Consider the following 23925-nt stretch of genomic DNA (forward strand, 5'->3'; position numbering starts at 1 on the left):
TGATACATATTTATCGTGGGTAACATTTTGATAAGACACTGTAATTACACAATTCCAGGTCCATTTTACACTCTCAGTGTTAAACGAATGCTCCAGATTTGACTGTGTTTAAGAACAGCGTTTGTAAATGTTGTCCATGAGTAGTGGAAGAAAAAGTAATTAAAGCAGTAAGAACATGATTTACTTTAGTACACTTTACTAAAACATTGTATATCTTATTATAAATATAGTCTTATTACTATTTAATAATATTCTTACACTTTTGGTTTTGTGTGTCTGTAGTTCTGCGTCAGAACATCTATATCTATCATATTACCCTGTTTGAGGAGTACATATACTGGACAGACTGGAGTTCCAGCTCCATCTACAGAGCTCACAAGACTCAGGGAACCAACACCACCAGACTCATCAGATACCTGAACATTCCACAGGACATCCAGATCTACCACCCCTATCGACAACCTGAGGGTCTGTACCACCTACTGTACACAGCACTCTCATTATGACTCTGCTTAATGTTTTATGACTTCTATTAACTGTCTATCATTGTATTATTATCTGATCTGTTTTGAAAAGCATTACGTATACAGTATAAATACACCCTATAATAATAATAATAATAATAATAATAATAATAATAATAATAATAATAATAATAATAATAATAATAATAATAATAATAATAATAATAATAATAATAATAATAATAATGTGACATAGTAGTAGTAATAGTAATAGCACGATATAATCGGTAGCATAATCGGAATCGGCCATACAAATGCCATATTGGTATCGGATCGGTCTCAAAATAATACAGATTATTTATTCGGTTCGTTTCACCAGCAAAATAAATAAAGAATTCTACATTTAACTTGTGTACTGATCTCATTCAGTAGTCAACGTAGTGAAAACGGACACTTGGAAAAAGAGTATAGGCTATTAATGATTGAATGAATATTTGGCTTTGGGCCAAGCCCCTATAGGGCCTAGGCTTGTTTCCATTGTGGTCCTCTGTATAATATCGGCAGATATGACCCTGCACATAATCCGATATCGATCATAATTTCATAATCATGCACCCCTAAATAGTATTGTAACATAATAGTAGTAGTAGTAGCAGTATTGTATCATAGTAGTATAGTAGTATTCAGGGCTCTCATATTCGTTACATGTGTACATGTTTTCCTGCAGTGTCTGCTCATCCGTGTCAGACCAACAATGGAGGCTGCAGTAACCTGTGTCTGCTGTCACCTGGAGGTGGCTACAAGTGTTCCTGTCCAACCTACTTCTACTTGGCAGCTGACAACAAGCAGTGCATGTCCAGCTGCACTGCCAGCCAGGTGATTCACCTCCAGTTCACTTGTGTTATACGCTCTATGACTTATATGTCAGTGTGTGCTGTCGATACACTACTAGTCATTCTAAAGATGTGTGTCGTCTCTCCCATCAGTTTGCTTGTAGGAACTACAAGTGCATTCCGTTGTGGTGGAAGTGTGACACGGCAGATGACTGTGCGGACGGGTCAGATGAATCTGCAGACTGCTGTGAGTAGAGACTCAGAGACTAAAACACTATCTTACTACATGTGTTTACACTGATTACACTTAGTATTACTTTGTACTCCAATGTCCTTTAACTGTTTCTGACACCTGCATTAAATATATAACTACAAATGTCTTCTAATTCATGACAGTTTTCTTAAAATCCTGTTTCTGTATGTCAGTGGTGCTCAAACCTTTTCATGTCAAGGACCCCCAGAATAATATGCATTTGGCCGTGGACCCCCATCTGGAAATATGTTGTTCCAGGGACCACCCAGAAGCAAATAATTGAATTAAAAATGTTCACTTTGAAAGAATATATAGTCAAATTTGCGCCACATTTTCACGATTTTTCAAAATTAGCAGATCTACAAGCTCGTAGCCCAGCACTCGGTGCCGCGCTATGAGCTTGTAGATTTGCTATTTTTCAATAGCTAAAGTATAACATAATGCTTGAAATACCAAAAGGGGTTCCGTCCTGAATGGGTTTAAGGCCATGCACAGTGCACACACACATTTAGAACTGATGGCTTCCCCTGTTGGGCAATTACACAATAACTTTACACACAGTGTTATGAAACATGTCCTGTGAGTTGTAATGATTGGACTAAACAATTCATTATAGAAAAAAGCAGAGTTCCGGGCTGAGCCCTGATGAAGACCGGTATAGGCCGAAACATGTCGGTTTAATAACGTTTTCCTCCTTTTTAATATTAAGTGTGCCTGGATCTCCGCTTTTTTCTATATGTGTCATCCCGATTGATCCAGGAGCACCTTTTTACTATTTTTATATTTTGTATACCTGCACACCTCCTGAGCACCGGGTTGCTTCCTTGCCTCTGCATATTTGTGTTTCCATTTGTAGCCTCATGCCATCACAGTTTATCTGGTAAGACATCAGCTTATGTAGGATACTTCTGTCTGAAAGCCAGGTGATAATATGTCCTTTGACGACACACAGCAGCTGGCCTCATGCCATCACAGTTTATCAGGTAAGACATCAGCTTACCAGATGGACTGAAAGCCAGGTGATAATTAATGTCCTTTGACGACACACAGCAGAGATTTTTCTTACTCACTGTAGCCTATATTGCTTGATGGTGGTCGTTTGAACTATAGGCTACACATGATATGAAATAATATACCATACCGTGATGTACCGTGAACAATCCTCAAATATGAAGTGCGGCAGGAACAATGTACCCCTCACTTTGTTCCTGACACACTTCATATTTGAGGATTGTCCACCGTAGTGAAACAAAATGTGTTGTCCGTCCACTATGCCATTTGAAACTTTATTTAAACTTCTGACAATTTATTTAAACTTCTGACCATACCGTGATGTACCGTGAACAATCCTCAAATATGAAGTGCGGCAGGTCTTGAACCGTACAGCTGTACATAAAGTCAAACCTTTCCCCCTATAGGTTCCTTGGGTCATGACACAATGACACATGTAGGCCTGACAAGACTTTCTGGGATGAAGCTCACACAAAAAAAATATAATTCCACCATTGCTTTACACCTGCAAAACTGTAATGTGACAAACTAAACAGATTCTGATACTCATTCTGAGGTGGGCATTGACTGTGTGGGTAGTTGTCATGATCCAAGGAATCCAGGGAATGTCGATTGTACAACCTACGGTTCAAGAGTTACGGGCCAAAATGTAACGCCCGACCTGGTGGAGACAATGTATTATAGAGACAATCCACGTTCTCTGTTGTGAAGCTAATTTATTGTGTTATTTTTTCCCTTCAGCTCTCCAGGCTGAACAAACACACAACACAACAGGTAAACAAAGATTACAAATCATCATAGATTATAGATAGACAAAGAGCTTCTTCTCTCTCTCTCTCTCTCTCTCTCGGTGTGCGTGTGTGTGTGTGTGTTTAGTCCCCCGGTGACAGGTTGACAAGCTGCAGCTTATTATTATTGTTTGTGTGCTTTCGTTGTTCCAGACTTTCAGTATAATAACGTTGATGTGCATTGTTATGCCGTTGTGTGTGTGTGTGTGTGTGTGTGTGTGCGCGCGCGCGCGGCCGTTCCGCGACCGTCCCAGACGATCTCTAGATTGTTGAAGGCCCAGTTCATTTCAGTACGGACCGACACTTATGACTTTTCTTTGCTCACATCGCTGGCAGTGAGGACAGGGTGTAAGTATTGAACCGTACAGCCGTACATAAAGTCAAACTTTACCCCCTATAGGTTCCTTGGGTCATGACACAATGACACATGTAGGCCTGACAAGACTTTCTGGGATGAAGCTCACACAAGAAAAATATAATTCCACCATTGCTTTACACCTGCAAAACTGTGATGTGACAAACTAAACAGATTCTGATACTCATTCTGAGATGGGCATTGACTGTGTGGGTAGTTGTCATGATCCAAGGAATCCAGGGAAAGTCATGTTTTGATTGTACGACCTACGGTTCAAGAGTTATGGGCCAAAATGTAACGCCCGACCTGGTGGAGACAATGTATTAGAGTAATAGAGACAATCCACGTTCTCTGTTGTGAAGCTCTCTCTCTCTCTCTCTCTCTCTCTCTCTCTCTCTCTCTCTCTCTCTCTCTCTCTCTCCAGAGTCTGTGAGGTTGGTGAATGGGACCAGTGTGTGTTCAGGCAGAGTGGAGGTGAAGTCTAATCAGTCATGGGTCTCAGTGTGTGAAGATGACTTTGACCAGCAGGATGCAAAGGTGGTCTGTAGGGAGCTTGGCTGTGCGCCTCCTTCAGTCCTCCAGGGGGCGCTCTATGGAGAAGTGAACGCTTCAATGTGGACCAAAGAGTTCCAGTGTGAAGGCAGCGAGTCTGTTCTCCTGGACTGTAGAACCTCAGACTCAACTAGAAACACCTGCTCACCTAACAAGACTGTTGGACTCACCTGCTCAGGTAATTATATATATATATATATATATATATATATATATATATATTCATTCAGCTTTTTTTCTGCAAATAACACACAGCCCCGCCTCCCCCTGCTGTCAAAGCAGTTATCAATGTTGTTCACAACATCATGTCAATGTTTACAACTTTATGTCAATGTTTACAACTTTACAACTTTATGAGAGGATTAAGTGGAACTTGTGTTCTCTCTCCCAGGTTGATGTCAGTAAATAAATCAAAGTAACTTTACATTGACATGCATCTCTCTCTTTGTCATAATGCTTGACAATAGTGAGAGTATTTCATATGTTTAGTGTGATGTAGCGTGTTGCACGTGCACGTTGTGTTTAGTGTGATGTAGCGTGTTGCACGTGCACGTTGTGTTTAGTGTGATGTAGCATGTAGCACGTGCACGTTGTGTTTAGTGTGATGTAGTGTGTTGCACGTGCACGTTGTGTTTAGTGTGATGTAGCGTGTTGCACGTGCATGTTGTGTTTAGTGTGATGTAGCGTGTTGCACGTGCACGTTGTGTTTAGTGTGATGTAGCGTGTTGCACGTGCACATTGTGTTTAGTGTGATAAAGCGTGTTGCACGTGCACGTTGTGTTTAGTGTGATGTAGCGTGTTGCACGTGCACATTGTGTTTAGTGTGATAAAGCGTGTTGCACGTGCACATTGTGTTTAGTGTGATAAAGCGTGTTGCACGTGCACATTGTGTTTAGTGTGATAAAGCGTGTTTGCACGTGCACATTGTGTTTAGTGTGATAAAGCCTGTTGCACGTGCACATTGTCACAGTACATGGATGTGAAGGTTAGGAGGAGGAGCGAGCCGTAACAATTCGTCCCCTACGCACCGACAGAAGAGAAACAAGGGTTTATGCACAGACAAGAGAGAGGAAGAGGTTTCCACGTTCATAAATAAATAGTTTTAAGCGTTCCTCGAGCAGTTATATTGGCCTTTTTGTGACGGTTATTATGGTTAAATCAATTTATTTCATGTCATGAAATATTGGGCTTCTAAGAATTTACAAGCACTGTGTGCAGCGCTTTTCCAAAATGTATTTAAAGCATTTTACAAAACAAGATAGAACTTTTACTATAATATAACACAAACGAGATACATGAGAAAAAGTATCAACTTAAAACAAATGAAGATATTCAAAAAGACACTGACTCTCTGAGATAACGACACTTTTAGTTTTTGATGAAATAAAACGTTGTTTTACTACTTACTCCCTTGTCTCTGTACAGAGCCTGTCAGGCTGGTGGGAGGAAGCAGTAAGTGTACTGGTAGACTGGAGACGCAACACCAGGGAGACTGGAAACCTGTGGATGGTCGGTCTGACTGGAACCTGCAGTCATCCTCTGTAGTGTGTAGGCAGGTGGACTGTGGCTCTGCTGTTTCAACACGATGGAGTGATGCTTCAACACAACCGGTATGGAAGATGACAGTATCCTGTGATGGGTCTGAATCTTCACTGAGGGAGTGTGGAACAAAGACGTCTGATACTTCCGATGTGATCCTGGAGGTATCTTGTTCAGGTAACACAAACAATCACTTCAACAATGACTGTAATCTGTACAGTTAATTTAATTGAACTGTCTGTCTGTCTGTCTGTCTGTCTGTCTGTCTGTCTGTCTGTCTGTCTGTGTCTTTGTTGAAACGCATGTCCGTGTCTGTTATGCACAGTGGTGGACAGTAGCTTGTTTACTTGTATTGAGTACTATTACGTAAGTACTTCTATTTTTGTATACTTTTACTCCACTACATTTCAAAGACATCTCTAGGAAGGGAAAAGTTTAACCACTTAAATGCACTTTAAAATACAGTGAAAATAGCAGATCTACAAGTTCACAACATGTTGCGATGTGACACATTGTGAGCTTGTAGATCTGCTACCTTCACTATCCTATCCTACTATAATAAGGAAACCGGTCAGTCAGTCACTACTGTCTGTTCTGGATGGTTCTCCTCAGTGGCTTGAGCAATTGATCTGCACATGGGCATTGACCATTAGCATATGCACACAACCACAACGCCTGTTTTTAACATTTAAGCTGTTTATTAGCGTTTCTGTGTAAACACCGGACTTTGATTGATTGATTGAAAATTGTATTAACAGTTTGCAGAATTACAGTACATTTCAAGCACAAACTCAATACAAAGGCTGTTAACTGTGAGTGGACGACCCAATTAAGCATTACACTTGTTTACAACAGGGTCCACCATGTTCAATTCATCAAAACATTTAGAGACGTACAAATAGACACTTCTATATAGACAAAGAACAGTACAGGAATTCATCATAAAGACAAAGGACATTCAGATCGTAGCTGCTGGCCAGACACTGCCTCACAGTGAACACCACAACACACACACACACACACACACACACACACACACATGCTGCAAACTTATAAAGGGCTTTCATTTACGGCCCGAGTCCAACACATGTTTTATGAGCGGGAAGGCTCTTTGGGATATCATCCTCATAGCACTAGCACGTAACTTAACACAGCACGCCGGTCAGTTGACTTAACTCACAAAAACACATTTAACATCCTGTTTAACCTTCAAATTAAAATCATCTGACAATGCAAACAACGACACGCGTACTGCATGTATGAACGTTCTCGCGCGTGGCTATATGGAAAGCTCACTCGTCCGTTCTTCACTTGACGTGTAGATTTTTGAACGAACTTGACCACTGAATGTACTGCTATGGTTGACGGCTGCAGTCTTGTGTTAAAAGCATTTTAACACAGTTTTAAATTGAGTGACTGGCTGTAGGCTATTTACTGCATGTAATCATGGGTAACAGGGCGAACAACGGGCAGGTCTGGTTTGTATTTTGATATAATCACTGGTGACTGGACGGGTCTATGGATCTGATTATTGACTGGCAGGGCGCGGGTTGTCAAAATTGGAGCCCATTCACTGGGGGTTTGCGACAACCTGCCTCACAAAAGTAATCTTTATTTCATCTTAGACTGTGCCCATCGAAAGCTGATTTCCCACTGCATGGCTACTGCTTTGCCTAGCTTGATAACAGATCAATAGCCTCCTGTAACAATGGCATACTTCGTTCACACCTTCGTTCTATTCAAATCAACTAAGACCCCCACTCATTAATGTTCTTGATTAAAATGATCTCTCTCTCTCTCTCTCTCTCTCTCTCTCTCCAGAGTCTGTGAGGTTGGTGAATGGGACCAGTGTGTGTTCAGGCAGAGTGGAGGTGAAGTCTAACCAGTCGTGGGTCTCAGTGTGTGAAGATGACTTTGACCAGCAGGATGCAGAGGTGGTCTGTAGGGAGCTTGACTGTGGGCCTCCTTCAGTCCTCCAGGGGGCGCTCTATGGAGAAGTGAACGCTTCAATGTGGACCAAAGAGTTCCTGTGTCAAGGCAACGAGTCTGTTCTCCTGGACTGTAGAAGGTCAGACTCAACTAGAAACACCACCTGCTCACCTGACAAGACTGTTGGACTCACCTGCTCAGGTAATAATAAAAATCACACCCGTGTGTAAGTGAGGGGTGCTCTTATCAACATACATCATCACATTCCGGCCAATCACAATTTGCGTCCTCAATGTTTGTGTTTACACACTTTTGTCTTCAATGTTGGTGTTTACACAAACACTCAAAGCTGGACATAGGAGGGGCTAGTGTCCCTCAAAAATAGGACAAAGGTTACATGCTTTACAAACCAAAATCTTATTTGAAAAATCACACCCATGTGAATGAAGTGAGGGGCACATCAGCATGACGTAAAATTCGACACATTGTCTATTTGCTCAGACACTATGACACAATGACTGTGGACACTGGACGTGGGACGTGGGAGGGGCTAGCGTCCCTCAAAAGACAAAATTAAACAACATGAGAAATTATGGTGAAAATAGAACAGAATCAGTTAAAAAAACAGAAAACAAACACAAGGATGTGGTTTTGATAGCCTGACATAACAATCTACACTCTTTGTTAGGATTGTTATTTTATAAGGAAAGTAATCGTACTTTGTTTAAATGTACTTACGGTATTCTCACTTGTCTCTGTACAGGGCCTGATGATGTTAGGTTGGTGGGAGGAAGCAGTAACTGTACTGGTAGACTGGAGATCAAACACCAGGGAGAATGGAGACGAGGGAGTGGTCAGTCTCAGTCTGTCTGGAACCTGAAGGCAGCATCTGTAGTGTGTCGGCAGATAGACTGTGGCTCTGCTCTGTCGACACAAAGGAGTTCTCCTGATTATACTGATGTATGGGAGATTATATCTTCCTGTGATGGTACTGAGTCTTCACTGAGGGAGTGTGGAGCAATGAGGTCTACCAGATTCTTTTACAATCTGGAGGTGATCTGTTCAGGTAACACAAACAATACTTCAACAATAACAGTCATCTGTACAGTCTGCTATTTAATTGATCTGGCTTGTCTGTCTGTCTGTCCCCGTCCGTCTGTCCCCATACGTCTGTCCATCCGTTGATTCATGTGTGTGTGTGTGTGTGTGTGTGCCGTGCGTGTGTGACTGTGTATGTGTCCTCATGTTCTCGTCTGTTGTAGCCTACCTTTAATGAATGAAAATGTTTAACACCCTCTCCCCCCCCCCCCCCCCCCCCGCCACACACACACACCCACACTTTCTCTCACTATCTCTATCTCTATCTCTCTCTCTCTCTCTCTCTCTCTCTCTCTCTCTCCAGAGTCTGTGAGGTTGGTGAATGGGACCAGTGTGTGTTCAGGCAGAGTGGAGGTGAAGTCTAACCAGTCATGGGTCTCAGTGTGTGAAGATGACTTTGACCAGCAGGATGCAGAGGTGGTCTGCAGGGAGCTTGACTGTGGGCCTCCTTCAGTCCTCCAGGGGGCGCTCTATGGGGAAGTGAACGCTTCGATGTGGACCAAAGAGTTCCAGTGTGAAGGCAACGAGTCTGTTCTCCTGGACTGTAGAAGTTCAGACTCAACTAGAAACACCTGCTCACCTGACAAGACTGTTGGACTCACCTGCTCAGGTAATCAGGGACGTGCAGAGGGACCAGGAGAGCTGTGGCCTGATTCTTTTTTACTATACCCAGATTTAGAGGAATATCTAATTTTAAATGAACACTAGGAATCTAGAACAAATTGTAACCGCAGTGCAATGATGCAGTAAAGCCAATATACTCAAACAAAAATAATACTTATACATTAACCGTTTCCGTACATAGGATGTCGCCACACGTCCTAGGGGTCCCAAACGACCCGTACATAGGACGTCTGAGGACGTCCTAGCGCATCCTCAATGATACAGGGCGAGATAAGAATATTCTGATTTTTTTCTTGATGCCCGGCCACAAAACGGCCTGGCCAATCAGCAGCAGCTTCTAGCAGCTTCTAGCAGCAGCTTCTAGCTTCTAGCTGCTGCTGATTGGCCAGGCCGTTTTGTGGCCGGGCATCAAGTCTGCCGGAGAGTTCCCAGATGGGAGCAGGAGGGGGGAACCCAGTGTACTCTCTGCTGCCCCATCTGGCGGAGTCAGGTTAACCGTATGCTACACTCTAGGCAATTGTTAGCTTATCATTGACTTAGCTGTTAGCGCGGCGGAAATAATGACTCGTCTCTCCTAATCCAGGGCGCTCTCCGTGGTGTTGAACGGATCGATATACTGGCGCTTCATTTCTGCTCCTCATCCGTCTCTCCCACAAAATATGAACGCTTTTTGGATCATATATCGTATAAACTAAAACGATCGCAATGTAAGCTAGCTATGTAAAGTAAACTTTTTTTAGTGGATTGTTTCCGAGTCGTGGGTTTCCGAGTAAAAGCGGCCATGTCTTTCCGGCACCCCAGAGCTCCTATTTTGAAGGACTTCCGGCACTGATTGTGTTAACCCATTTAGGCCTGACGTCGAAATTAAAATAATTAGGTATTTCTGAAAAACCTCATGTTTCTGTATCAGTGGTGCTCAATATTTCATGTCAAGGACCCCAAAAATTATATGTAATTGACCACCGACCCCCATCTGAAAATATGTTGTTCAAGGGACCCTCCAGAAGCAAAGTTAGAGTTAAAAATGTTCGCTCTGAAAGAATATATTCCAAATTTGCGCCACATTTTCACGATTTTTCAAAAATAGCAGACCTACAAGTTCATAGCGCGGCCGCGCTATGAGCTTGTAGGTCTGCTATTTTTCAATAGCTAAAGACAAAGTATAACATAATGCTTAAAACACCAAAAGGGGTTCCCGCCCAAAATGGGTTAATGAAACAAACAACGCAAAATAGATTAGAACAGTCATACCAGGTCACTTTCCTATATCAGCTGAATCTCATCACGATTGCAAATGCTTTCCCCACACTGAAAGTACAAAAACTATCATTTCATTGGAATGACCACGATGGGCCGCAGAGACATGAAGCAGGGGCCGCATGGGGCCCGTGGGCCGCGGGTTGAGTAGCGCTGCTGTACAGTATGTTAAAATTGATGAGTTATGTGGACACACCCACCTGACCCATCTCCTCTGCCTCCTCCTCCTACATCACAATGTGCTATGACAGCAGCCTATCATTTCAAACTTTAATTAGCATTCTTTTCAACATGCGTGTGATTTGCTTTAAATGGTAAATGGTGCATTTACTGTACATAGTGCTTTTATCCAGAGTGCTTTACATAGATTGTGCATTACATTCACCCATTCACACACACATTCACACACCGATGGCAGAGTTAGTCTCTAACCTACTTAGAACCTACACTAACTCTGGGGGAGCCCGGGGATCGAACCGGCTACTCTACCGGCCACACTACCCCTGAGCCACTGCCCCGTTACTTACTCTGATTTAGGTTGACAGATCTTTTTGGAACATACCGGTGGTGCTTTCTGTGTCCCCTGCAGGATAGACTGTGTAGAGTCTTAAAACATACTTAACATTTTTTTTAATTTTCTTTTTGTTTTTACTGCTTACTTTCGTCTCTGTACAGATGTCAGATTGGTGGAAGGAACCAGTAACTGTGCTGGAAAACTGGAGATGAAACTCCATGAGTGGAGACCAGTGGATGATTCTGACTGGACCCTGCAGTCATCATCTGTAGTGTGTAGACACCTAGCCTGTGGTTCTGCTGTTTCATCACTAAGACTGGTTGGTTCTACAAATCAACCTGTATGGTGGATAACATCTCCCTGTGTTGGCTCTGAGTCTTCACTGAAGGACTGTGGAACAAATGCGTCTTATACTTCAGCCCACAGACTGGAGGTGATCTGTTCAGGTAACACCTGTTCAGGTCTGTCTGTCTGTCTGTCTGTCTGTCTGTCTGTCTGTCTGTCTGTCTGTCTGTCTGTCTGTCTGTCTGTCTGTCTGTCTGTCTGTCTGTCTGTCTGTCTGTCTGTGCCTCACCTGAGACACCAAAACTGATACACACAGACACACAGAACACACACCTCCCTTGTGTTCTGATACACACAAACATCTTTACTTTTATTAACCTGAAGTACTAAATAAAGTACCACCAACAAAATGCTCACATATTAATAGGTTACCGAGTCCTGACTGTCCATTACAGAGACATGTTAGGAATTCTAAATACACAAAAATTAGTTATTACATTTAGACAACTCCTTATTTGTGCGTAGTGATGTTGGAAAATGTATTCTTGAATGATCTCAACTAAGATCCCCCACTCTTAAAAAAAATGGCATTTCAGAGATGAGCGGAGCAGTCCTGGAAAAGTGTAATGTATTTGTTTTTGATAAAAATTCTCTCTTCTCTCTCTCTCTCTCTCTCTCTCTCTCTCTCTCTCTCTCTCTCTCTCTCTCTCTCTCTCTCTCTCTCTCTCTCCAGAGTCTGTGAGGTTGGTGAATGGGACCAGTGTGTGTTCAGGCAGAGTGGAGGTGAAGTCTAACCAGTCATGGGTCTCAGTGTGTGAAGATGACTTTGACCAGCAGGATGCAGAGGTGGTCTGTAGGGAGCTTGACTGTGGGCCTCCTTCAGTCCTCCAGGGGGCGCTCTATGGGGAAGTGAACGCTTCGATGTGGACCAAAGAGTTCCAGTGTGAAGGCAACGAGTCTGTTCTCCTGGACTGTAGAAGTTCAGACTCAACTAGAAACACCTGCTCACCTGACAAGACTGTTGGACTCACCTGCTCAGGTAATCAGGGACGTGCAGAGGGACCAGGAGAGCTGTGGCCTGATTCTTTTCTTTTTTACTATACCCAGATTTAGAGGAATATCTAATTTTGAATGAACACTAGGAATCTAGAACAAATTGTAACCGCAGTGCAATGATGCAGTAAAGCCAATATACTCAAACAAAAATAATACTTATACATTAACCGTTTCCGTACATAGGATGTCGCCACACGTCCTAGGGGTCCTAATCGACCCGTACATAGGACGTCTGAGGACGTCCTAGCGCATCCTCAATGATACAGGGCGAGATAAGAATATTCTGATTTTTTTCTTGATGCCCGGCCACAAAACGGCCTGGCCAATCAGCAGCAGCTTCTAGCAGCTTCTAGCAGCAGCTTCTAGCTTCTAGCTGCTGCTGATTGGCCAGGCCGTTTTGTGGCCGGGCATCAAGTCTGCCGGAGAGTTCCCAGATGGGAGCAGGAGGGGGGAACCCAGTGTACTCTCTGCTGCCCCATCTGGCGGAGTCAGGTTAACCGTATGCTACACTCTAGGCAATTGTTAGCTTATCATTGACTTAGCTGTTAGCGCGGCAGAAAGAATGACTCGTCTCTCCTAATCCAGGGCGCTCTCCGTGGTGTTGAACGGATCGATATACTGGCGCTTCATTTCTGCTCCTCATCCGTCTCTCCCACAAAATATGAACGCTTTTTGGATCATATATCGTATAAACTAAAACGATCGCAATGTAAGCTAGCTATGTAAAGTAAACTTTTTTTAGTGGATTGTTTCCGGGTCGTGGGTTTCCGAGTAAAAGCGGCCATGTCTTTCCGGCACCCCAGAGCTCCTATTTTGAAGGACTTCCGGCACTGATTGTGTTAACCCATTTAGGCCTGACGTCGAAATTAAAATAATTAGGTATTTCTGAAAAACCTCATGTTTCTGTATCAGTGGTGCTCAATATTTCATGTCAAGGACCCCAAAAATTATATGTAATTGACCACCGACCCCCATCTGAAAATATGTTGTTCAAGGGACCCCCCAGAAGCAAAGTTAGAGTTAAAAATGTTCGCTCTGAAAGAATATATTCCAAATTTGCGCCACATTTTCACGATCTTTCAAAAATAGCAGACCTACAAGTTCATAGCGCGGCCGCGCTATGAGCTTGTAGGTCTGCTATTTTTCAATAGCTAAAGACAAAGTATAACATAATGCTTAAAACACCAAAAGGGGTTCCCGCCCAAAATGGGTTAATGAAACAAACAACGCAAAATAGACTAGAACAGTCATACCAGGTCACTTTCCTATATCAGCTGAATCTCATCACGATTGCAAATGCTTTCCCCACACTGAAAGTACAAAAACTATCATTTCATTGGAATGACCACGATGGGCCGCAGAGACATGAAGCAGGGGCCGCATGGGGCCCGTGGGCCGCGGGTTGAGTAGCGCTGCTGTACAGTATGTTAAAATTGATGAGTTATGTGGACACACCCACCTGACCCATCTCCTCTGCCTCCTCCTCCTACATCACAATGTGCTATGACAGCAGCCTATCATTTCAAACTTTAATTAGCATTCTTTTCAACATGCGTGTGATTTGCTTTAAATGGTAAATGGTGCATTTACTGTACATAGTGCTTTTATCCAGAGTGCTTTACATAGATTGTGCATTACATTCACCCATTCACACACACATTCACACACCGATGGCAGAGTTAGTCTCTAACCTACTTAGAACCTACACTAACTCTGGGGGAGCCCGGGGATCGAACCGGCTACTCTACCGGCCACACTACCCCTGAGCCACTGCCCCGTTACTTACTCTGATTTAGGTTGACAGATCTTTTTGGAACATACCGGTGGTGCTTTCTGTGTCCCCTGCAGGATAGACTGTGTAGAGTCTTAAAACATACTTAACATTTTTTTTAATTTTCTTTTTGTTTTTACTGCTTACTTTCGTCTCTGTACAGATGTCAGATTGGTGGAAGGAACCAGTAACTGTGCTGGAAAACTGGAGATGAAACTCCATGAGTGGAGACCAGTGGATGATTCTGACTGGACCCTGCAGTCATCATCTGTAGTGTGTAGACACCTAGCCTGTGGTTCTGCTGTTTCATCACTAAGACTGGTTGGTTCTACAAATCAACCTGTATGGTGGATAACATCTCCCTGTGTTGGCTCTGAGTCTTCACTGAAGGACTGTGGAACAAATGCGTCTTATACTTCAGCCCACAGACTGGAGGTGATCTGTTCAGGTAACACCTGTTCAGGTCTGTCTGTCTGTCTGTCTGTCTGTCTGTCTGTCTGTCTGTCTGTCTGTCTGTCTGTCTGTCTGTCTGTCTGTCTGTCTGTCTGTCTGTCTGTCTGTCTGTGCCTCACCTGAGACACCAAAACTGATACACACAGACACACAGAACACACACCTCCCTTGTGTTCTGATACACACAAACATCTTTACTTTTATTAACCTGAAGTACTAAATAAAGTACCACCAACAAAATGCTCACATATTAATAGGTTACCGAGTCCTGACTGTCCATTACAGAGACATGTTAGGAATTCTAAATACACAAAAATTAGTTATTACATTTAGACAACTCCTTATTTGTGCGTAGTGATGTTGGAAAATGTATTCTTGAATGATCTCAACTAAGATCCCCCACTCTTAAAAAAAATGGCATTTCAGAGATGAGCGGAGCAGTCCTGGAAAAGTGTAATGTATTTGTTTTTGATAAAAATTCTCTCTTTCTCTCTCTCTCTCTCTCTCTCTCTCTCTCTCTCTCTCTCTCCAGAGTCTGTGAGGTTGGTGAATGGGACCAGTGCGTGTTCAGGCAGACTGGAGGTGAAGTCTAACCAATCGTGGGTCTCAGTGTGTGAAGATGACTTTGACCAGCAGGATGCAGAGGTGGTCTGTAGGGATCTTGGCTGTGGGGCTCCTTCAGTCCTCCAGGGGGCGCTCCATGGAGAAGTGAACGCTTCGATGTGGACCAAAGAATTCCAGTGTGAAGGCAACGAATCTGCTCTCCTGGACTGTAGAACATCAGACTCAACTAGAAACACCACCTGCTCACCTGACAAGACTGTTGGACTCACCTGCTCAGGTAATAATAATCATAACTAGAAAAGAACATTTCACATTATGTGACTGGTTTGTGGTCACCTGCAGCCTGGCATCATTCACTTCCCTGTGCAGTGAGTGAAATGTACTCTAGCTGCAGACACTGTCATGTCTGTGATTACTTTGATTCTGATGGGATGAGAAATCACATCCAATATAAGCATAATTTGTGAATCACCAAGGTGGTAAAACTGGAGCTATTTAGGCTATTACCTTGTACTTCCTGCTGCCACCGTAGTCCAATTGAATTGTGGAATTGGTCGAATTGAAGAAGTAATCCAGCACCGCACCACATTGTGGGTGTGAGGCAGAGTACAGAAAGTTTGCATGCCAGTCTCTCATGGCTCAGAGTAGAGGAGAGGTTGGCATGCAATTTAGTGAGTTTCTTTAGGAATGTTTGTCATAGTAAACAACCAGTTTGTCTGTATTCACAAATACAGTATGTGAGAGATCGTCATAGTCATGCTACCAGGCAGGCTACTAGTGGCCACATGGTCAAAGAAAAACCCAGAACAAATGCGGTTTGCAGATCTGTAATGTTCAGTGCTATTTCAGTATGGAACACGTTACCAACTATAATCACGGAAGCACCCAGTAAGGCTAGTTTTAAGAGGCTCCTTAAGAGACACCTGATCAATTACCCCAATTTAAATTTTAATTAATTGACATCATTTAAGGGGATGTCTTGTTTAGTGTTTTTATTTTCTCTGTATTTTTAATGTCTTAAATGCATTTGTATTTTGTATTATGAATGTTTTTATTGTGCAGTGTTATTTTTGATTGTGTTGTGTTATATTATGTATTGTTTGTCATGGACCCCAGGAAGAGTAGCTGCTACTTTGGTGGCAGCTAATGGGGATCCATCTGAATAAAGAATATCACAAAGCACAAGGCACCACAAATATATTATGCTTAGGGAACCCAAATGGCCAGCAGCTGCCCTGATTACCTCTATGGTCATGTCATCAAGGGAGACCTGTCCAATAATTCATATTTCATCCTGATTGGCTAAGATTGACCTCTACTATATTGTCGGTGGAGTCCTGTGCTCAGAGGAGCACATATTTCTAGTTTAAAACATGAAAATGACACTGCTAGCCTGAGATAAAACAGTAAAATACCAACTATACTTGTAATTCGGATTCCTATTTAACAATGAAAGTAATAGTACTTTATTTTATTCTTTGCCTCGTTTTGCCACTGTACAGAGCCTGGTGACGTCATGTTGGAGGGAGGAACCAGTAACTGTTCTGGTATACTGGAGGTGAAACACCAGGAAGAGTGGAGACCAGCGGGTTCTATTTATGACTGGAACCTGAAGTCATCATCTGTAGTGTGTAGACAGCTGAACTGTGGCTCTGCTGTTTCAACACAAAGGAGGTCTGATGCAACCGTTGAACCTGTGTGGAAGATTCCATGTGTTGGATCTCAATCTTCACTGAGGGAGTGTGGAGCAAAGGAGTCTCACAATTCCACTGAGAGACTGGAGGTGTTCTGTTCGGGTAAAACACATAAACAGTGACCTCAACTATTACAATAATGTGGACTCCACTTCACCTGCACAACTCGTGCGTGTGTGCGTGCATGCGCGTGCGTGTTGAAACATGTTGCAAGAATTGCCATTAATAAGATAAACGTACGTTGACAACCACCCCCCCCCTCTCTCTCTCCAGAGTCTGTGAGGTTGGTGAATGGGACCAGTGTGTGTTCAGGCAGACTGGAGGTGAAGTCTAACCAGTCATGGGTCTCAGTGTGTGAAGATGACTTTGACCAGCAGGACGCAAAGGTGGTCTGTAGGGATCTTGGCTGCGGGGCTCCTTCAGTCCCCCAGGGGGCGCTCTATGGAGAAGTGAACGCTTCGATGTGGACCAAAGAGTTCCAGTGTGAAGGCGACGAGTCTGTTCTCCTGGACTGTAGAACCTCAGACTCAACTAGAAACACCACCTGCTCACCTGACAAGACTGTTGGACTCACCTGCTCAGGTATAATCTAATAATTTTAGTAATGTCCTCAAAGTATGAGGAGGGAAAATTACCATCTATGCCGCCAAACTTTGAGGACGGAATTGCAGCAAAATTAACCATGTATGGCCGACATTGGCGATGTGGTTGGCCGATTGGCTGGAAGGTGTGCCATTATTCCCATTATGCACTGTGATTGGCTGAGCATGGCATGAGGGTGTGCCACAGCCAGGGACACCCGTTATATATAAGTTGCACGGAAGTTGCATATTCCGTGCATATTCCGTGCTCAAACTTTGAGTTTTGAGTTTGACGTTTGGTCAAATCCGTTCCAAGAAGTCACCCGTTTGCCGTCTTGGGAGTGACAGTTCACCATGTGTTAGTGTTAGACAGTGTTAGGAATAGATCCCCACCATCTGTTAACAGAACACCACCATCCATTAACATGGAGTGGGAGAACTGAACACTTTCGGCTCACAAGGCATGTCTGCTCTAAATGGTTTGTAACGGTCTTGTCTCTGTACAGAGCCTGATGACGTCAGGCTGGTGGGAGGAAGCAGTAACTGTAGCGGTGTACTGGAGATGCAACACCAGGGAGACTGGAGACCCGTGGATGGTCAGTCCGACTGGAACCTGAAGTCATCCTCTGTCGTGTGTAGGCAGATGGATTGTGGCTCTGACGTTTCAACACAAAGGAGTCCTGCTTCAACGGTTCAACCTGTGTGGTGGATCACAGCTGACTGTGTTGGAACCGAGTCTTCACTGAGGGAGTGTGGAATGACACTGCCTCAGAATTCCACTGTCACATTGGAGGTGATCTGTTCAGGTAACACAAACAGTAACGTCCGTCTACTTGCCTACTTACTTAACCTACCTATCTACAGCATAGAAACAGGATGGGATGTTTCTTTTTCTGAATTAATTTAAAATAACTTTTTTTGCATCGTCTAATTTCAGCAAAAGCCATACAAAAGCCTTACAATATGTTGGATCTCTAATCTTGGTCCCATCTCATTGGCTACTCTATACTGTATGTAAATATCTGCTGTACTATAATTCAATCACTCGTGTCTTGTTACAGATCTTCTGTTGAAGCCAAACATCAGCGTCTTCCCCACTCTAAACGGGGTTTCTGAGGGCCAGCAGCAGGGGCAGCAGGTGTCTCTAAACGGGGTTTCTGAGGGCCAGCAGCAGGGGCAGCAGGTGTTGGAAGGTTCCAACTTCAGCATCAGCTGCTCCATCCTGCCACAGTACCCAGACGGCTCCTTCCACCTCACCTTCACTGGAGTCAACAGCACACACAACCACACCCAGCCAGCTGTCAATCACTCTGCCAACTTCCTGTTCTTCGAAGCAGGCCCCGGCCACCAAGGGAATTACAGCTGTGCTTATCACGTCGACGTTGTTTTAAATCACACCAACGTGTTTTCTCACAATGTCTCCTCTGAGAGCGACATCCTCTCTCTCACCGTCACAGGTAACCTGAATGAAATTACCTTTAAACCATTCTGGGCGGGAACCCCTTTTGGTGTTTTAAGCGTTATGTTATACTTTATCTGTTGAAAAATAGCAGACCTACAAGCTTGTAGCGCGTCACCGAGTGACACGCTACGAGCTTGCAGGTCTGCTATTTTTGATAAATCTTGAAAATGTGGCTCAATTCTTTGAATATATATTCTTTCAGAGTGAATGTTTTTAACTCAAATCTTTGCTTCTGGCGGCGGGGGGGTGTTTGGGGGGTCCCTGGAACAACATATTTTGGGCCCAATACAGATAATTCTGGGGGTCCTTGACATGAAAAAGGTTGAGCACCACTGACATAGATTCAGAAGCCCTTTTTTAAGAATCGGCCTCAGGTCTAAATGGGTTAAACTCACAATATGAATCTCCGTCAGGCATGATTCAATCAAACATGAAGGTTTATCAAATGATAATGTTCTTACATGATATGGTGATGTTTTTTTTTTTCACAGTCCCTCCTACAGTCCCTCCTACAGTCCCTCCGACCGACAGCATCAAAGTTACAGTCACAGTGGTGCTGCTGCTGTTGATGCTGGTACCCATCGCCCTCTATTGTCTCTGGAAGGTAATACATCTTTACACAACACAAGACTGGAATGTAAATGACAGTTAAACCAGAGTTCAAGTGTCTTCATATACAAACAAACAATAGAGAGATAGGAGGGTTCTCAGGCAGATGATGATTCAGTGACTTAACGTTGGGTGTTTCTGTGTTTCTCCAGGCCACCAGAAGACATAATGCAGGAGAGTGGGACACTGCGACGGTTCATTATAATGTCGGAAATGAGAACATTGATATCGAGTATTATAATGTTGTTGGTTCTGATTCTGAATCTGGCCTCGAGTATGAAGTGATAGATGAACAAGTAGTTGTTGGATCTGGCCCCATTGAAGAGGCAGAAGACTCAGATTATGAAGAGATAGACCAACAGGTAGTTGTTGAAGCTGCTGGACCCAGTGAGGAGACAGAATACCACCAGTATGAAGAGATAGATCAACAAGTAGTTGTTGAAGCTGGACCCAGTGCTGAGACTGGAGTCCAGGCCCCATAGACCCTTGAGACGCTCGGGTGGCACAGTCAAGTATGTGTGACCACCATTGCGGAGTCTTTGGGTGTTCGAATCCACCACAATGCATCTGGCTTTGTCGAGCATCTACACGAACACATTTGGCCCATGTTCGGGGTAGAGAAGCCGGGCGGAGAGGGTGATATATATATATATAGTCACTGCACATAATCCTACAGAGTATTCCTTCCTGTCAGCAGGGAGTGTTGGGTGAGAGGAGTAAGATGAAGGCTCTACATCCTCCCGGTAGGAGCTCCAGGTGAGCTTGTGACAATGTACAGAAATGTGCCAATACATTGGCATAATGAGTAAATTGGGGGGTAAAAGGGGCAAAAAAAGGGGGGGGAAATAAAAAAAGATTGACAGGAACAGACAGACGGAAGAACAAGTACTGTACTTTACCTGGTGTTGGTGGTTGTAAATAGAAATTGGGGACAAAAAGGGGCAAAAAAAGAAAAAAAAGATTGACAGGAACAGACAGACAGAAGAACAAGTACTGTACTTTACCTGGTGTTGGTGGTTGTAAATAGAAATTGGGGACAAAAAGGGGCAAAAAAAGAAAAAAAAGATTGACAGGAACAGACAGACAGAAGAACAAGTACTGTACTTTACCTGATGTTTGTGGTTGTAAATAGAAATAATTCCTCCCAGTCCACACAGACCAAAGCTAGACGAGGACAGACAGAAGATGTAATTTTGAAACGGAAGCCTTGTTGCGTTGTTATTTAGCTGGTTATGGGGGCATGGTTAAATCAATTCATTTAATGTCAGTCATCCATGCTGGCGCTGTATAATACTACAAATATTAGCCGTCCCAAACGTCAGGCTCAACCGCCGCCTATGCAGGCAGTGACCGCATCCAGTCAGGATGCTCTCTGTGGTTCCTCTGTAGAAGATTATGGGACCATGCCCCAAGAATTAATATTCCAAGCAGGCAACAGCAACACGTAAATAGTTGTGTAGGAGAATTAAAATAGTCAACTTGATGAAGGGCTATAGTCAGTGGTTGCTATACAATTGTTACATATTTTATGCGATTAGGGTATTACTATGAATAATCTTGCATTGTCATTCAAGCTAATGTGTAATCCCTCAATTTTTTGCTTTGTGTTTTGTTTATATAATTTTTACAGAACAGTGTTTGTTATGAGCAGTAAGCCATAGTGTAAATAGGAGGTTATTGTTCCTTTGCATATCTCAACTTATGTAACTTAGATAGCATTTTATGTAGACATACAGTAGCACTCTATAGTGTATACGCATAGCTTAATTATATAGATATTCCACTGTTAGGTTATTTGCTTACGTATGATTCATGATAACAATTTGTATGTATTTGATATATTACCATGTTTTTGTTCTTTGATTTTTTTTTAAAGATTTAAAGTTTTTTTTTAAATCACAGTTAAGCAACTTTACTTTGTATTGTATCCTTTTCTTTGTGTTACTTATCTCTTTTTGTTGGATGAACACCTCATTGAAGTTGGTCTACTGTACATATAGTCCATTATGAAGGCATGAAACCCATTCAAAGTCCATTGATTTCAAAAGCGCATTGGAACTGAATGTGCCTTCATTACTGTAAAGTCGACGGTTGTGACTTAACTATTCATACAGTTTTAAACAGTTGAATTGATGATATAATGTAATGTTTGTTTCTTTGTGCCTTTTGAAATAAAGACAAAAGTCCTGAAAATGAAGAATGTTCTCTCCAATGTGTTGTGTGTAGTAGAGGAAGCTCCCATTGGTTACCATGAACACAAACGCATCCAACAGGAGCAGCAGGAGACACACAGTGTTTACAATTATCTAAACTGAAAGCTGCTACGGTAACTAAACTGACATTTTAACATAGATAAAATACTTTATTGGCAATTTTAAAAAAAAACCTTCAAGAGTGCCAACGTGGATTAATACACACACTAACCCTTTTCAAGAGGGATTTGGCCATGGAAGATCCTCGTTTTCATTCAAAACAACACGAAAACAATGAATGCAGAGTGAAAACATCACAATAGCGCACACGTTACACCAGAGCAAAGAACGATGAAGAATCAGAAATAATCATAATACTCACCTCTCCATCATCTTCAGGGGGGTTCCTGCAGGCACTGAGGCCGGGGCCACTGGAAAATATATGCAAAACATGTGTTCATTCTAACTGAAAATAAATGCATTTTGTTCTCAGTCCCCCTGGCCAAACGAGATATATATATAGTCTTCTGGACTATAGGCAGGGCTATTTGTGTGTATGTTAGTAGCCTATGCATGCGTGGGCATGTACAGTCCTACAAGTGTGTGTAAGACTCACCTTGTGGTTTTCTGGTTCTCTTTTATGTAGAACCATCAGCAGGGTCACCACTGTCACTGCTAACAACCTGAGAACCCATCGTCAAACAATAAAGGAAAAACAGCGCCCTCTTTGCCAGTCAACAGTCTGTCTCGAGAGACTACTGCTAACGTGACAGCTAAACTGTTCATGAGCAAACCTAGAAGTGTGTTACATGAGCATCCCCTGGTGGACAAACTTGTAAACAGCATGACATGCAGTGTAACGCATAATGTACTGTGAACAGACAAAGCAACAACAGTCTAGACATCCTCATCCTTACATAAGTAATAGGAAGAATATGAACAGGCATGAGATACCACAGTATCACATGCTAAACAGACTGATCGATACCACAGTATCAGATGCTAAACAGACTGAGGGACAGCCCTGCTGCACATCTATATTTATTCACTCATATACCTGCTGCACTTTAGACCATGGTGTTGGGCAACTTTGGCAATGGAGAGGGCCACAATATTTCCACACTCACTCCACAGGGCCACCTGTCATATTACTGTTGTATATTTGAATTGCAATGCTGATTTTTCTTTTTTCTTTATTCTTTTGCTATTCTTTTTAATTGGAACTGAAAAGTAATTTTTTTTATTTAATTTCAAATGCCTTTCAAATGCCTTTAAAGGTATATTCAGTGATTTCACTTAATTCAAATATCACTTCATTAACATTTGAATACTATTAAAATGAGATATGGCATGGGTATGTATGCCCAGCAGAACAAAAGTTAGTTGGAAAATAAAACTTCAAACGGGAATTACTCTGAACTCATCCTATGAATAGTACAACACTGTAAATGCAGGCTGTTTTAAATGGCTTCCAACACAAAAACTATACATTTTATCAACTCGGTTCATTTTTTTCCTGAAAGCAGACAGACACTGCGTCGGTTTGAGTATCGGCCAAAACGATCCGTGGAGAGAAAGAAAGAGAAAAACATGCTATAGATGCACATTCAATTATGCATTCAATGCTTGTAATGATGACTCAGAGAAGAATTCGTAGCAAGCTGCTGGGTTCAATGTCTCTCCTTTCAACGCTGAGGAAATGAGACAAATCCTATACAGAGTCATTATAATCACTTTCCTATAATGACATTTTGTTAATTTGTTGAGTCCTCTCAGGTATGTAGGCTATACATAGTTTGACATAAAACTTTATTTCACACTGTTGAAGTGTATATGTTTCGCCTCTAGATGGCACTAACGCATCACACTTCAACACAGTCCTCCTCTATGTGCTCAATGAGTCTCCACTTCCAATCATTCCATGCCTAAAAGGACCCACGGGCAGGTGGTCATTTAGGGGTAACTTTAATGTGTGTGTCCCCCCTCTCCCCACCCCACTCATTTGATGAACCACATTAGACTAGTGCTGCACAAACAGGGG

The 23925-nt window shown here is 42.7% G+C and overlaps 1 protein-coding gene across 1 annotated transcript; it reads left to right on the top strand.

Moving 5' to 3' along the window:
* Positions 1-17742: 17742 nt before the first annotated feature.
* Positions 17743-20174, top strand: LOC306941913 (uncharacterized protein; the record flags this gene model as incomplete). The annotated part of the gene is made up of 5 exons (XM_079527551.1): positions 17743-17767; positions 18128-18427; positions 18683-19078; positions 19575-19687; positions 19845-20174. The coding sequence occupies 5 exons, from the start codon at positions 17743-17745 to the stop codon at positions 20172-20174; spliced, it is 1164 nt and encodes a 387-aa protein (XP_079383677.1).
* Positions 20175-23925: the final 3751 nt, after the last annotated feature.

This window comes from Electrona antarctica, assembly GCF_951216825.1.
Source record: "Electrona antarctica genome assembly, chromosome: 18".
Lineage (NCBI taxonomy): Eukaryota > Metazoa > Chordata > Actinopteri > Myctophiformes > Myctophidae > Electrona > Electrona antarctica.